At 38.7% G+C, this 16,679-nt stretch overlaps 1 protein-coding gene across 1 annotated transcript in view; it reads right to left on the reverse strand.

The window, feature by feature from the left end:
- Positions 1-14,066, reverse strand: part of syt9b (synaptotagmin IXb) — a 103,297-nt gene extending 89,231 nt beyond the window's left edge. The window contains exons 1-2 of the mRNA XM_061969795.2: positions 13,851-14,066; positions 13,107-13,360 (exon numbers count right to left, since the gene is read on the reverse strand). Of these exons, the coding sequence (XP_061825779.1) occupies positions 13,107-13,254 (148 nt within the window). The 5' untranslated portion in view covers positions 13,255-13,360; positions 13,851-14,066. The remainder of the gene's footprint in view (positions 1-13,106; positions 13,361-13,850) is intronic.
- Between the last annotated feature and the right edge of the window lie 2,613 nt (positions 14,067-16,679).

The following is a 16,679-nucleotide window of genomic DNA, read 5'->3' on the forward strand; positions in this document are numbered from 1 at the left end:
ACTTGGTACCATAATTTTATTTTTACCGGCAGGCTGCTTTATTTAAAAAGTTTATTTATTTTTAGTATTGGTATTCTATTTGACAATTGTTGCACTACTGCCATGTTGAGGCCTTGTTGATCTCTTGTCTTTTGATAGCCTACCTCATGTTGATCTCTTGTTTTTTTGTTTGTATATTTTACAATAGCTTTTACATTTAAAGTTTGTTGTACGAAAAATAAATACTGGACAGTAACCATTGTAACCAAATAATGGCCTGGTAACGGCTGGTGCAAAAATAAATAAAAGCCTTGTGCAAATAACCGCCTGCTTCTTTTATACGCCTGTCTCCAAAATCGATTTTGTGAAATAAGCGCCCGGGCTACTATTTGGTAATATACGGTATATATATATATATATATATATATATATATATATATATATATATATATATATATATATATATATATATATATATATATATACACATATACATACATACACACACACACACAATATATATATATACACATACATACACAATATATATATATATATATATATATATATATATATATACATACACACATATACACACTATATATACACACACATGTACCGTATTTTTCGGAGTATAAGTCGCACCGGAGTATAAGTCGCACCTGCCGAAAATGCATAATAAAGAAGGAAAAAAACATATATAAGTCGCACTAAACTATGAAAAAAACTGCGACTTATAGTCCGAAAAATATGGTATATATATTAGGGGTGTAACGGTACGTGTATTTGTATTGAACCGTTTCGGTACGGGGGTTTCGGTTCGGTTCGGAGGTGTACCGAACGAGTACACATGCTAGCAGCGACCGGGCTACGACAACATGTAAAAGCCTGAGCTGGAAGATCCTCCTGCCTCGTTAAGATCTCCCGTTTGGGAACACTTTGGCTGCGCGATACAACAATGGAGGACGGAGGTTTGCCGACATTGTTCAGCAGCTGCTTCTGACAACACGTCAAACATGTGTTGCACCTTTCCTGCTTCCGGCTCTCAGACCGTAGTCGAGGAGTGCAGGGGAGACATTCCTCCAGGGCCGATGTATTCTCGGGGGCAACACCCTTCACTCTACCCGGCAGTGGGTCTCCACAGCTCCGGACTCCAGGGTAAATGACGAGTCCGGCAATTAGTTGCAAATCGTGGCTTTATTGAGGTCTTGCACACAGCCAATCCAACAAAACACTAGCCACTTTCCGCACTCATGCTACCGCTCCCTCACCTCGCTCGCCCACACACTCACCTCACATGCTGTCACATATTAAAGGGCCACACACACACACATACGCTACTCTCATAACACATGCTAACCCATTTGAAGCATCACCACCGCATTCAAGCAGCCTCTCCTCGGCGAGTCAGGCAGGGCTAAAGCAATAACAAATGTTTTTATAGCAGCAGATATAAGTCCATATTGCATTAAAAACTAGATTTTGACCCACTTCTATGGTATAAGAAAACTGAGCACATATATCCTCTTACTGCCAAGTTAGCCAGGCTGGGGGGGGGGGAAGAAAAGTTAATCTGAGGCTGAGTTGACTTGAAACTAGGGATGTCCCGATCCAGGTTTTTGCACTTCCGATCCGATACCGATATTGTTTTTGCACTTCCGATCCGATACCGATACTGACCGATACTGGCCTATCCGAGCATGTATTAAAGTTGAAAGTTATTTAGCCTACTTAGTTGTCAGAATCATGTTGAAAAGGGTTTTAGTACTCTTGATAACAACTAGCCAGCTGAATTAGGGGAGTTTGAATAATACACAATGGTTGGTAACAAGAAACTGACCTGTTTATTCAAGGATAAACACAAAATAGACAAAATTATACATGACAAACAGAAATGGCATCATTGAACTAGGGCTGGGCGATATGGCCTTTTTTTAATATTGCGATATTGCGATACACGATATATATCTCGATATTTTGCCTTAGCCTTGAATGAACACTTGATGCATATAATCACAGCAGTATGATGATTCTATGTGTTTTGATTGATTGATTGAGACTTTTATTAGTAGGTTGCACAGTGAAGTACATATTCCGTACAATTGACCACTAAATGGTAACACCCGAATAAGTTTTTCAACTTCTGTATCCACTTCATGATACAGATATATACTATCAGATATATACTATCGTCATAATACAGTCATCACACAAGATAATCGATTGAATAATTTACATTATTTATAATCCAGGGTGTGGAGGAGGGCGCCGGATGTAAGTGTCAAAAAGATAGCCAAAAGAGTTTGATATGAGAATAAATCTAGAGTTAAAATATAGGGTAGAAATGCACCCATTTGCAGGAAATGTAGTCATGATTTTCAAAATTTTCTTTCAAGGCTTGCATGTCTACATTAAAACATTCTTCTTCATACTGCATTAATATTTGCTACTTTTAAACTTTCATGCAGAGAAGGAAATCACAACTAAAAAAATCACTAATTTTTTCATTCGGTGTTGATGTGGAAATTTTTGCCTCGGCATTTTGATGGTGTGGACGTGTGGCACCGAATGGAGATAAGCGTCTCGACAGACGTTACAATATTTGAACAATGATGACGAAAACTGTTTTCTCTGTCGTGTTCGTGTGTCGAAAATTGTTATGCGCTTATTTTTTTATTTGATTTTGTGCGTGGCATATAATTGCTATGCGCACAGGCGCACACCTTAGAGGGAACGTTGGTCACACGGCTGCGCTAGCATCACAGCTAACGTTAGCCATGCTGCTACGTCTCTGCTCGGGGAGGGCGTATACGTATGTGACGTATAACGTGACAGTATGTGACGTGTGTAAGAAGGTGCGCTCGCTGTCTGTGAGAGGGAGACACAGGAAAGAGTGAGAAGAGCCTGTCGTGTAATGCCAGCAGCTAAAAGCAACTGCGTGAGAATCCACAGACCTGTGGATGTGTTGAAGGTGTGCTGGAAAATGCGGAACGGAAATTAGGCAGCAGCAGAAAAGTGGAATGTATTATTTAAATCAGTGCGTTGGAAAACACGGAACGGAGTTTTTTTTTAAACTGGATCTGGATCGGCATTTTCCCATGCCTTGCCGATACGCATTTTTTGGCAAATACCGGCGGCCGATCCGATCCAAATATCGGATCGGGACATCCCTACTTGAAACTGTTTAATGTTGCACTTTTTATATGTAGAAGAAAAGTTTTGTCATTTTATTTAATCTGAGCAACAACTTGAGGCAGTTTAATGTTGATTAACGTGGACCCCGACTTTAAACAAGTTGAAAAACTTATTGGGGTGTTACCATTTAGTGGTCAATTGTACAGAATATGTACTGTACTGTGCAATCTACTAATAAAAGTCTCAATCAATCAATCAAAAAAAGCACTTTACATGTAGAAAGGTTTTGTTAAGAAACCATTCTGAGCATGATCTTATTTAGTTTTTATTTTATATATGTTGACCACAATAGCCCTGGCAATGGACCCTGTGTGTATATGTATGTTATGCCATTGTTTACAAATTTGGTAAATAAATAACCAAAAAATGTATATTTTGTTGTTTTCTTACTGTACCGAAAATGAACCGAACTGTGACCTCTAAACCGAAGTACGTACCGAACCGAATTTTTTGTGTACCGTTACACTCCTAATATATATATATATATATATATATATATATATATATATATATATATATATATATATATATATACAGTATATATATACGAAGTACGTACCGAACCGAATTTTTTGTGTACCGTTACACTCCTAATATATATATATATATATATATATATATATATATATATTTATTAGGGGTGTAATGGTACACAAAAATTTCGGTTCGGTACGTACCTCGGTTTAGAGGTCACGGTTTGGTTCATTTTCGGTACAGTAAGAAAACAACAAAATATAAATTTTTGTGTTATTTATTTACCAAATTTGCAAAAATCTTCCACCAAAAATATTTTTCAAAGTGGAATATTTGATGTGAAGTAATCGGAACCTTGGATAGGTCAATCATTCATAATAACATTGATTTTGATTCAATATTATGTTTTGAGCAATGACAGTTTGAAAGAAAAAAAAAACAGCTTTGTTTTATTAGTCAACATTGCAACTTTTTCTAAATTACATTTAACCTTTAAGCTTTTTTATTTCACTTTTGTTATGTTTTTGTTCATTTTAATAGTATTTTTAGAATGTGCCCTGGGCCTTTAAAACATTAGCTGTGGGCCGCAAATGGCCTCCGGGGCACACTTTTGACATCCCTGCTATAGATAATAAAAAAATAAATCTGATAAATCTATGGATAAAAAGCAGAGCCTGGCGACGCATGAGCGTTTATCATAACTCTCTCGCTCTCTCTGTCTCTGCCCCTCCCTCACGAATGCTGCTGCGCGCACAATTTGTTTTGTTTTTAACCCCTTCTTAACCCTGAACGTACATTGAAAATACACGCAACCCTAACTCAAAATGCCGGACATTTGAGGCATGCTAGCAACTAACGGGCTACGATAGACTGAGCATACGTCCTCTTTTCACCGGACATGTCCTCTTTTGCGGAGCTGTCAGGGCGGAGTTTCTTAAATGCCTCAAATGTCGGCATTTTGAGTAAACAATGCACACCGAGGCACAACACACAGGTGTGCATTGTTTACACAACGTGCGTTACGCTACTTAATATGTCCGTGTGGAAACTCGTTCGGTACACCTCCGAACCGAACCGGAACCCCCGTACCGAAACGGTTCAATACAAATACACGTACCGTTACACCCCTATTATATATATTAGAGCTGGAACTAACAACTAATTTGATAATCGATTAATCTGTCGATTATTACTTCGATTAATCGATTAATAATTGGATAAAAGAGACAAACTACATTTCTATCCTTTCCAGTATTTTATTGAAAAAAATAGTCATCATGTTCGCAAAAAAAACATATCCCCTGGACACTTATAAGTAATTTTGGAAATGTTGGGCACTGTATTATGGAGTTAGTTTGGTAGCTTGAGGGGGTTGTGTGTCCGGGAGGCAAGCACAGAAATGGCCCCAGGATGCACCGTGCAGGGCAAGGCTCCATGGAGGTGAGTGTGTGTCCAGTGCACAGTTAAATTTTTTCTTCTCAATGACAGCATCTCAGTCACATTGCGCCAATTTCTGAGACTCTCCGCATTTAAAGTCAGTTTTTAGCACAAATCTATAGATTCTGTTTACTTCTGCCTACACAGAAGCGAGGCGATAAAAGTTGGACTCTGATTGGCTGTTCCGCTGTTTATTTGTATGCTTTGCAGCGGCACCTGAATGAATGTTTCAGCGCGCCATTTCATAATTACGACGCTTAGATAGGTAAAATGAAATATGTAGCAGTCCAGAATTTTATCCAGGACCTTTGTAATGTGAGGTACATGCACTAACCCCTCTTCCACCGCCCTTCCCGCCAAGTCCATCCATCCATCCATTTTCTACCGCTTATTCCCTTCGGGGTCGCGGGGGGCGCTGGAGCCTATCTCAGCTACAATCGGGCGGAAGGCGGTGTACACCCTGGACGAGTCGCCACCTCATCGCAGGGCCAACACAGATAGACAGACAACATTCACACTCACATTCACACACTAGGGCCAATTTAGTGTTGCCAATCAACCTATCCCCAGGTGCATGTTTTTGGAGGTGGGAGGAAGCCGGAGTACCCGGAGGGAACCCACGCAGTCACGGGGAGAACATGCAAACTCCACACAGAAAGATCCCGAGCCTGGGATTGAACCCCAGACTACTCAGCACCTTCGTATTGTGAGGCAGATGCACTAACCCCTCTTCCACTGTGCTGCCTTCCCGCCAAGTCACTTTGTCAAATACCTATGTTCTACACGGTGAATTCTTCCTTGGACACGCCTACTGTGGGAAAACTTATTGCTGGCAGTATTCTGTTGCGTTTTAGTGGCATGTTTTGGCATGTCGTTTTCCCAAAATGCAGAAGAATATCAGGAAGCACTTATAAAGGTAAGGTGAAGAAGTATTATTTACTTGCTTACGTCTAAATACAAACCAGCCTGCTGCTGGGAACGCAAAAGATGCTCGCGGGCAGACTTAGTTCAGCGTAATAACAAAACTAAATAGCATGAAGCAAACATAAACAGTTGCGCAGAGCAAACAAGACTGAGTGGAGAATGAGGCATGTAAAATAGCTCTCTGATTAATGATCAAGAAAAGGTGAGCCTACTGACCACTAATCAGGGACAGGTGAAAACAATCAGTGCCCATAGGAACTATGGAAACTAAAGTGGGCACCAAAACAGAAATAGACACTCAACTAAGAATAATACTGAAAACATAACATGATCTGACATGACAGGTCATAACACTGTAATGCTAATGGTGGGCCTACTTACTCTACAATTAAAATATATATATACATATGTTTTTTTTTCCGAGCAAGGCGAGGGTTACCATCTGCATTTATATGCTATATTTTTACTATCTGTAAAATTAATCAATACATGACTCAACTAAGTCACAGTCAGTCATGTGTTGTGGCACTGAAGCTATCCAGTGTAAAACCACTGTGTTTTAATAAGATGATTTTTTATTTTTTTTTGTGAAATTACTCTGCACTTGATTTGGTTGCATCTACTCAGTTTGCAGGACAGTTGTTCGATGTGGATCAAACTATGTGTGCGTGCATTTAGAGCAGTCTAATACAAGAGGAAGTGGGTCACAGTTCCTCAGGGAACCAATCTGGTAGCTTGAACTTCCTCTACGTCATACATGTTTTATGATGGATTGTAACGTTTTTAAAAGGCAGCGGCCCGGCCTCAGATGCAATTAACAAAGTCAACATAGAAGCACACGCATGATAACAATACATTTACATCCATCTGTTCTCTCCTGTTACCATATTGTGTAGAAATATGGAGAAAAAACTATAAAGTATGCTTCATTCACTAATCATGTTACAAAAAAGATCATTTAGAATAATTCATAATGTTTGTTATAGAAAACATTCAAACTCTTTCCTCATAGAATATAAAATATAGAAATTAAATGATTTTGTGCACTTGCAAACAGCTAAAATTATGCAAAAAGCAGACTTTAATCTGCTACCCAGGAATGTACAACAATTATTTGCAACAAACATGGAGAAATACGACTTTAGGAAAAAATTAAACTTAAAACTTTTGTATACACGTACAACACTTATAACCTTAAGTATATCAGTATGTGGAATTAAAATATGGAATGAGTAAACAAATACACAATGTGCTTATATGATCCAGTTTAAGAATAATGTGTTTACAAAGTACAAGAAGGAAGAATCTTCATAAATATTGTGAACCTTGTTAATAAATGAGGCAATCTTTTATGTATCACAATCTTCAGTAAATTATGTCAACCGCAATTTTTTATTATCTTTTTATGTAAATCTTATTGATATCTAACTATTTATTCAGTTGTGTGTTTGTGTTACAGGTTGAGACAGGAAGTGAACAAATATGAACTAATAGTTTTGAAACTAAAAAGGGGTGGATTTAGGGATGTGCGATATACACAATACAAATTATATAAATTTGGCCGTCAATAGAGCTTTCAACAATATCGTTAAATCGTAATAATACATATTGATGACACATTCTAGCTGTGTTCGCCAAATTGACAGCGACAAGCGAACAAACAGGGCCTTTGAACTGTCGGATCTTCACTCGCAATCTAGGAGCTAAAGTCCTTTCACAGTGCAAAGTCACTTCACAGTCAGTAATCAAAGTCTTCATGGCAACAAATAAACTATGTTTCTTACATGTAGCATTATCACTGGAGGACAAGAAATAGCTAAACTTGCTACAATACACACCATAAGAGGACAAGTTAACCACTAACCGCAAGCCACAGCCCTTGAATGCAAACCAGGATGGGCGGATCGATACACATATCGACAGTAACAATAATAAGTATAATATCACTATATGGTTGATCCTACAGTGGATAGATCTTTTGACGTTTTGGTATCTTTTATCAAGTAAGTCCCTGGACACACGAGGACTTGAAGGGCAAAAACCAAAATGATTTCAATCACCGCCAATACTAGGAAATAATTTGAATATTTAATTGATATTGTTACAGTAGCATCCTGTGTTTTTGTCTGATTATAAGTATTAGTTTTAGCATTGATATGACCAACACTGACCCTGTAACAACTTGGTATTGGATCGATACCCAAATGTGTAGTATCACCGAAAATGTATGTGACGTATTCAAACAAGAGAAGAATAACAGTAAATTAACAGGTACATTATTAATAGTTTTGAGAAAATAATACAACCGGAAATGATGTAATATGTCACGGCATATGTCAAATTAGGAGCCTTTGCAACCCGTTTTGAAATGGTTCTATTATAATTGTGTATACCAAATTATATATTGTGATATATATCGTTATCACATGAAGCTGCAATATTTATCGCAATTTAGATTTTAGGCCATATCCTAGTGGGATTAAATAAAATCTGCTTCTTTGTTACTCCTCTTCAGACATGTTTTAATGTGGAACTGTAAATATGTGAATAACTGTATTGCAACTGCATGCTCCACATATCAACAGTCCAGGGGTGTTTTTTGGCCAGCCACATCACAGTTATAGCCGCTTCTTGCAGTGAATATATATGAATATTAATGCATAATCTCCTCATTATATAATTACACAATTCCCTATGCATTTGAATGTTTTAACATGATGATAACTTGTTTTGGGCTTCACGGTGGCAGAGGGGTTAGTGCATCTGCCTCACAATACGAAGGTCCTGAGTAGTCTTGGGTTCAATCCCGGGCTCGGGATCTTTCTGTGTGGAGTTTGCATGTTCTCCCCGTGACTGCGTGGGTTCCCTCCGGGTACTCCGGCTTCCTCCCACTTCCAAAGACATGCACCTGGGGATAAGTTGATTGGCAACACTAAATTGGCCCTAGTGTGTGAATGTGAGTGTGAATGTTGTCTGTCTATCTGTGTTGGCCCTGCGATGAGGTGGCGACTTGTCCAGGGTGTACCCCGCCTTCCGCCCGATTGTAGCTGAGATGGGCCCCCGCGACCCCAGAGGGGAATAAGCGGTAGAAAATGGATGGGATGGATGGATAACTTGTTTTGAAGTTAGAAGTCGAGGTGACAAGCATATATTTAGGTGTTTCTTTTTAATAACAAAAAATGTCTGGAATATATTGTTGCATGATCAGATGATAATACAGTTGAAAATATATGCAAGTGCATGCAGTACATCTTTTTCTGTCCAAATTGAAATATCAAATACATTTTTCAATAAAGATTAGGTACTTCATTGATTATTGCCAAGCTTTCGCGGGCAAGATCTTGCCATCGGGTCTTGAATTTGACACATGTTAACTACAATAATACCTATTAAACAATATATGGGAAATATGAAATAATCTGTTCAGTTCAGTTCATCCATCCATCCATTTTCTACCGCTTGTCCCTTTCGGGGTCAGTTTCAGTTTATTCCGAACATGCATCCGATACAATGAAATGCATCACACATTTCCAGTTGTTTCATTACAGCACGTCCGACAAGGAGTAGGAAGAAGCAGAGCTTATTTAATCCTATCCCTTTTCATACCATAGCAATTTTATCCTATTTTCTTGTTCTCTGTAACAGAACAGTGAACAAATAAATAATAAATAAATAATATACCATAATAAGTAAACAAATATTACATACATAAATAATCATTTTCTCATTAAAAAAACATGTTCATCATAATTCTTGTTCTGTGTACTTTGTGAACACTTGTAGTTTGAATAGTCTCTTAAACTGAATCATATTGGTGCTTTGTTTAATTTATTTGGTTAATCCATCCCATAATTTAGTTCCACATACTGATATACTAAAGGTTTTAATTGTTGTACGAGCATACAAATGTTTTAAACTAGATTTTCCTCTAAGGTTATATTTCTCCTCTTTTATTGAGAAGAATTGTTGTACATTCTTGGGTAGCAGGTTATAGTTTGCTTTGTACATCATTTTAGCTGTTTGCAATTGCACCAAATCGTTGAATTTCAATACTTGTGATTTAATAAATAAAGGGTTTGTATGTTCTCTATATCCAACATTATGTGTTATTCTAATTGATCTTTTTTGTAACACAGTTAGTGAATGAAGTGCACATTTGTAGTTATTTCCCCATATTTCTACACAATACCTCAGATATGGTAACACTAGTGAGCAGTAGAGAATATGAAGTGGTTTTTGGTCTAGAACAGGGGGTCAAACGTACGGCCCGAGGACCGGATCAGGCCCACGAACAGGTGTTATCCGGCCCGGGGATGAGTTTGCTAAGTATAAAAATGAGCCAAAACTTTTGAATGAAAGAAACTGCTGTTCTAAATGTGACTGGATGTCGCAATAGCAATTCTTTGTATCTTTGTAGATGATGCTACATATGTAAAAAACAATAAATAAATAAACCACATGATGTTAGTGCACCAGTCGAGGAAAATGAGCAAACTACATACATAACATCTTGTAATTTGATTTTGATTTTATTGGTGACACAGGGGTTAGTGCATGTGCCTCCCAATACGAAGGTCCTGAGTAGTCCTGAGTTCAATCCCGGGCTCGGGATCTTTCTGTGTGGAGTTTGCATGTTCTCCCCGTGACTGCGTGGGTTCCCTCCGGGCACTCCGGCTTCCTCCCACCGCCAAAAACATGCACCTGGGGATAGGTTGATTGGCAACACTAAATTGGCCCTAGTGTGTGAATGTGAGTGTGAATGTTGTCTGTCTATCTGTGTTGGCCCTGTGATGAGGTGGCGACTTGTCCGGGGTGTACCCCGCCTTCCGCCCGAATGCAACTGAGATAGGCTCCAGCACCCCCCGCGACCCCAAAAGGGACAAGCGGTAGAAAATGGATGGATGGATCTTGATAGATTGAAAATGAACACCAATGAGTTGTTCAGAAAATATAAGTAATGACAAACAAAGATAGAAAACTATTAACTATGGGGCCGCATAGCTCGGTTGTTAGAGCGGCCGTGCCAGCAACTTGAGGGTTCTGGGTTCGATCCCCGCTTCTGCCATCCGTGTCACTGCTGTTGTGTCCTTGGGCAAGACACTTCACCCACCTTCTCCCAGTGCCACCCACACTGGTTTAATTGTAACTTAGATAATGGGTTTCACTATGTAAAGCGCTTTGAGTGCCTAGAGAAAAGCGCTACATAAATATAATTCACATTCACATAATTCACAACCGCAACATGTAAGTGTAAAAAAAACAACAACAACATTATGTGCTTGTTTTATTTTTAAACAAAGAAAATCTGAAGTTTTCTTTATTTTTACGTTATCGTGCCGTGATTTTACCAGTCCGGCCCACTTGGGAGTAGATTTTTCTCCATGTGGCCCCCCATCTAAAATGAGTTTGACACCCCTGGTCTACAACATGTTTAGCTTTATTCATTATTGATGGGTTTCCTGCTACTTTATGTTGTATATTTTTGACATGAGATTTCCAATTAAGTTGATCATCTACTATTACACCCAAAACATTTGTTTTCTTTTACCCTTTCAATGGCTACTCCGTGTAATTGTATTTGTATTTGACTTTCTCTTCTACTGCTACCAAATAGCATTATTTTACTTTTGCTGACGTTGTTTTTTCTCCAGACTTTTTTCCTGTCTCTAAATATTCAATTCAACAAAAATTATTCCAGTGACCACTACTTCTCATAGGCATAACACAAGAAGTGAACCTTTTTTAAGAGGGGAAAATCATCATCTAAAATGTACAACCTTTAGTATAGTCTGTAGAGGCCCGGTGATCTAGAATGAGATTGATAGCTCTGTAAAAAAATCAAATTCTTTAAACATTTTTAAAAAGCGTTTTACGCTAAATTCTTAGTATATTTAGCACACCACTTATGGTTGAGGAATTCAAATTAGTCGCATAATTTTGTTCTTGACCTCTGTATGTACCGTATTTTTCGGACTATAAGTTGCAGTTTTTTTTCATAGTTTGGCCGGGGTTGCGACTTATACTTAGGAAAGACTTATGTGTGAAATTATTAACACATTACCGTAAAATATCAAATAATATTGTTTAGCTCATTCACCTAAGAGACTAGACGTATAAGATTTCATGGGATTTAGCGATTAGGAGTGACAGATTGTTTGGTAAACGTATAGCATGTTCTATATGTTATAGTTATTTGAATGACTCTTACCATAATATGTTACGTTAACATACCAGGCACGTTCTCAGTTGGTTATTTATGAGTCATATAACGTACACTTATTCAGCCTGTTGTTCACTATTCTTTATTTATTTTAAATTGCCTTTCAAATGTCTATTCTTGGTGTTGGGTTTTATCAAATACATTTCCCCCAAAAATGCGACTTATATATGTTTTTTTTTTCTTTATTATGCATTTTCGGCCGGTGCGACTTATACTCCGGAGCGACTTATACTCCGAAAAATACAGTATGTATGAGGTTATCGCAGATTTTCAAGATTCAACCTCTTAATCAAACTTGAATAATAGGATATTGAGACTGATTTGGTGGATTTAAAGATTCCTTTTTTATTCATAAATTAAATTGTAAATGGGTATTTGGTGGGTAGATTCTGAAATGTATTGTATTGTATATTATATGATGATGTATATTTTAACTGTGGGTCCCTGTCCATAAGCAGTGTGCTTCTAAGGATGAGCTTTTTGCATTAACAACAGAAACAATAATGAAATACAAAACTATGTCTGTCTGTAAATACAAAATAAATAATTAAATATTAAGAGCAGAAGAGTCAAAGAAGCAATATTAACTGGATATTCTAGCTCAAAGCTTGTTTGTTTTTCTGGATGCATCAAGGAGCTGGGAGCTAAAAGGGAATGCCGGGTGGGGCTTCTGTCTCACTATATTATACAGTATGTCTATTAGAAAAAAACAAAAACAAAGCAACTCTCCTTTTTTAGCTTGCTCAATTGTGTTAGACAGATGATGGACTTTTAAGAGAGGAAAGCAACAAGTTCACATTTGCCACTTTTCTCACTGCCCATTGAACCAAGTGGAGTAAATAGGCATCCATAAATCAACTAATGCATGGCTCCTTACCAGAGTCTGTGTAGCGAGGTCTGGCCAGGTCCCTGAAGTAGTAGATGAAATCTATGCAACTGTCGTCCTGCACCTCTCCCTTGGAGCACAGGTCGGAGAGCAACTCCAGCGCCTTTCGACAAATCTCATCCTCTCTTTCTGCAGGCATTGCCCTCCAGCATCCTCCTGACTGCTCGGCCTCCCTGCAGGCTGATCCTTCACCTCTTGTCACACCGCCGGAGACTCACCACCAGCAGGGCACCGCGGCTCCACCCCTGGATGACGACGCATTCACCAAGTCAAACCGCAACCCCAAATTGGAAGTAATAGTGCAAAGATTCAGGTTTTCGATGAGTTTTTTGTTGTTTTTTTAATCTAAAAGAAAACTGTTGCTTTTTACACTTCCAGTGCCCGGCTAGTTCTTCCTCCTCTGTCCGCTATTGAAGCATCGGCAGCCGGGAAAGAATGAGTGACTGGAGGCGGTCTGCTCACGGTAAAGCTCTCAACGCACTGAGATGCTGAGACGCACAGGAAGTTAATAAAGCTCCATCAATACCCGCCTACTTATTTTCTTTTTTTTTTCCATAGCTTAATTTGTATCGGAGTTTTTAGAGCGAACAGAGACATTGACTTGATTTAAAAAGAAAGAAGAAAAAAAAAAAAAAAGTTTCTTATTTGAAAAAGTGCGGAATGCTCAACAAAATATACATTTTGTTCAAAAAAGTGACATTTATATATTTACGTGTGTAAGTAACATGTAAATACCTGAAGGTTGTTCGATGTTTTGTCAATGTGGAACCGTCGTCTCGTTGTCTCTCCGACTGCAATAATTGCTGTGACACCTGTCTCTTTATATGCGTTGGACACGCCTTCCTACTTCCCTTTTGTCCACGATAACGGGAGAGGTAGGCGACGACAAAAAAAGGTGCATTTATTGTTTCGTAAATAACTTAAAGTTCAGTATTTATTGCGTTGTATTATTATATTTTTGATGGCAGAAACATTTTGACAACAATTGTACTTCCTGTATTGTCAGTAAAGTGCACCTGAGCAGCAATCCCTGTGTCGGTCGTGTTCCATTAAAATCCACACAAAACGGAGGAAAAGACCACCGGTTACATACATACATACATACATACATATATATATATATATATATATATATATATATATATATATATATATATATATATATATATATATATACACTTGTAAAGAACATAATGTCATGGCTGTCTTGAGTTTCCAATAATTTCTACAACTGTTATTTTTTTTGTGATAGAGTGATTGGAGCTCATACTTGTTGGTCACAAAAAACTTTCATGAAGTTTGGTTATTTTATGAATTTTTTATGGGTCTACTGAAAATGTGACCAAATATCTGCTGGGTCAAAAGTATACATACAGCAATGTTAAAGGCCTACTGAAACCCACTACTACCGACCACGCAGTCTGATAGTTTATATATCAATGATGAAATCTTAACATTGCATCACATGCCAATACGGCTGGGTTAGCTTACTAAAGTGCAATTTTAAATTTTGCGCGAAATATCCTGCTGAAAACGTCTCGGTATGATGACGTCAGCGCGTGACGTCACGGATTGTGGAGGACATTTTGGGACAGCATGGTAGCCAGCTATTAAGTCGTCTGTTTTCATCGCAAAATTCCACCGTATTCTGGACATCTGTGTTGGTGAATCTTTTGCAATTTGTTCAATGAACAATGGAGACAGCAAAGAAGAAAGCTGTATGTGGGAAGCGGTGTATTGCGGCCGACTGCAGCAACAACACAAACACAGCCAGTGTTTCATTGTTTACATTCCCGGAAGATGACAGTCAAGCTTTACCATTGGCCTGTGGAGAACTGGGACAACAGAGACTCTTACCAGGAGGACTATGAGTTGGATATGCAGACACGGTACTGTGAGTACGCATGCAGCTGCGGCTTCCAAACATTTGATCGCTTGCCCGTACGTGCGTGCCGCTATGTGTATGTTACGTACGTAACTTTGGGGAAATATATGTGCTGTATGAACTTTGGGGAGGTGAACGGTACTTTGGGCTGTGCGATTGAGTGTGTTGTGCAGGTGTTTGAGTTGTATTGGCGGGTTATATGGACGGGAGGGGAAAGGTGTTTGTTATGCCGGATTAATTTGTGGCATATTAAATATAAGCCTGGTTGTGTTGTGGCTAATAGAGTATATATATGTCTCTTGTTTATTTACTGTATTAGTCATTTCCAGCTGAATATCAGGTCACACCCGCCTCTCACAGCATCTTCCCTATCTGAATCACTCCCACTGCCCTCTAGTCCTTCACTCTCACTTTCCTCATCCACGAATCTTTCATCCTCACTCAAATTAATGGGGAAATCGTCGCTTTCTCGGTCCGAATCGCTCTCGCTGCTGGTGGCCATGATTGTAAACAATGTGCAGATGTGAGGAGCTCCACAACCTGTGACGTCACGCTACTCGTCTGCTACATCCGGTACAGGCAAGGCTTTTTTATCAGCGATCAAAAGTTGCGAACTTTATCGTCAATGTTCTCTACTAAATCCTTTCAGCAAAAATATGACAATATCGCGATATGATCAAGTATGACACATAGAATGGACCTGCTATCCCCGTTTAAATAAGAAAATCGCATTTCAGTAGGCCTTTAATATTTGGTACCATGTCCCTTGGCAGGTTTCACTGCAATAAGGCGCTTTTGGTAGCCATTCACAAGCTTCTGGCACGCTTCTGGTAGAATTTTTGACCACTCCTCTTGACAAAATTGGTGCAGTTCAGCTAAATTTGTTGGTTTTCTGACATTAACTTGTTTCTGCAGCATTGTTCACACTTTTAAGTCAGAACTTGGGAAGGCCATTCTAAAACCTTAATTCTAGCCTGATTTAGCCATTCTTTTACCACTTTTGACTTTTGTTTGGGGTCATTGCCCTGTTGGAACACCCAACTGCGCCCAAGACCCAACCTCCGGGCTGATGATTTTAGGTTGTCCTGAAGAATTTGGAGGTAATCCTCCTTTTTCATTGTCCCATTTACTCTCTGTAAAGCACCAGTTCCATTGGCAGCAAAACAGGCCCAGAGCATAATACTACCACCACCATGCTTGATGGTATGCATGGTGGTCCTGGGATTAAAGACCTCACTTTTTCTCCTCCAAACATATTAAGTTAAAGTTAAAGTACCAATGATTGTCACACACACACTAGGTGTGCCAAAATTATTCTCTGCATTTGACCCATCACCCTTGATTACCCCCTGGGAGCTGGGTATTGTGGCCAAACAGCTACATTTTTGTTTCATCTGACATAACATGGACAAAGATAAGACCTTCTGGAGGAAAGTTGGCTGATCTGCACGAATTTTGTAAAGAGGAGTGGTCAAAATTTCAACCAGAAGCTTGCCAGAAGCTTGTGGATGGCTACCATAAGCGCCTTATTGCAGTGAAATGTGCCAAGGGACATGTATCCAAATATTAACATTGCTGTATGTATACTTTTGACTCAGCAGATTTGGTCACATTTTCAGTAGACCCATAATAAATTCATAAAAGAACCAAACTTCATGAATGTTTTTTGTGACCAACAA

The sequence above is a fragment of the Nerophis lumbriciformis genome, linkage group LG10 (genome assembly GCF_033978685.3).
Source record: "Nerophis lumbriciformis linkage group LG10, RoL_Nlum_v2.1, whole genome shotgun sequence".
In the NCBI taxonomy this organism is placed as follows: Eukaryota; Metazoa; Chordata; class Actinopteri; order Syngnathiformes; family Syngnathidae; genus Nerophis; species Nerophis lumbriciformis.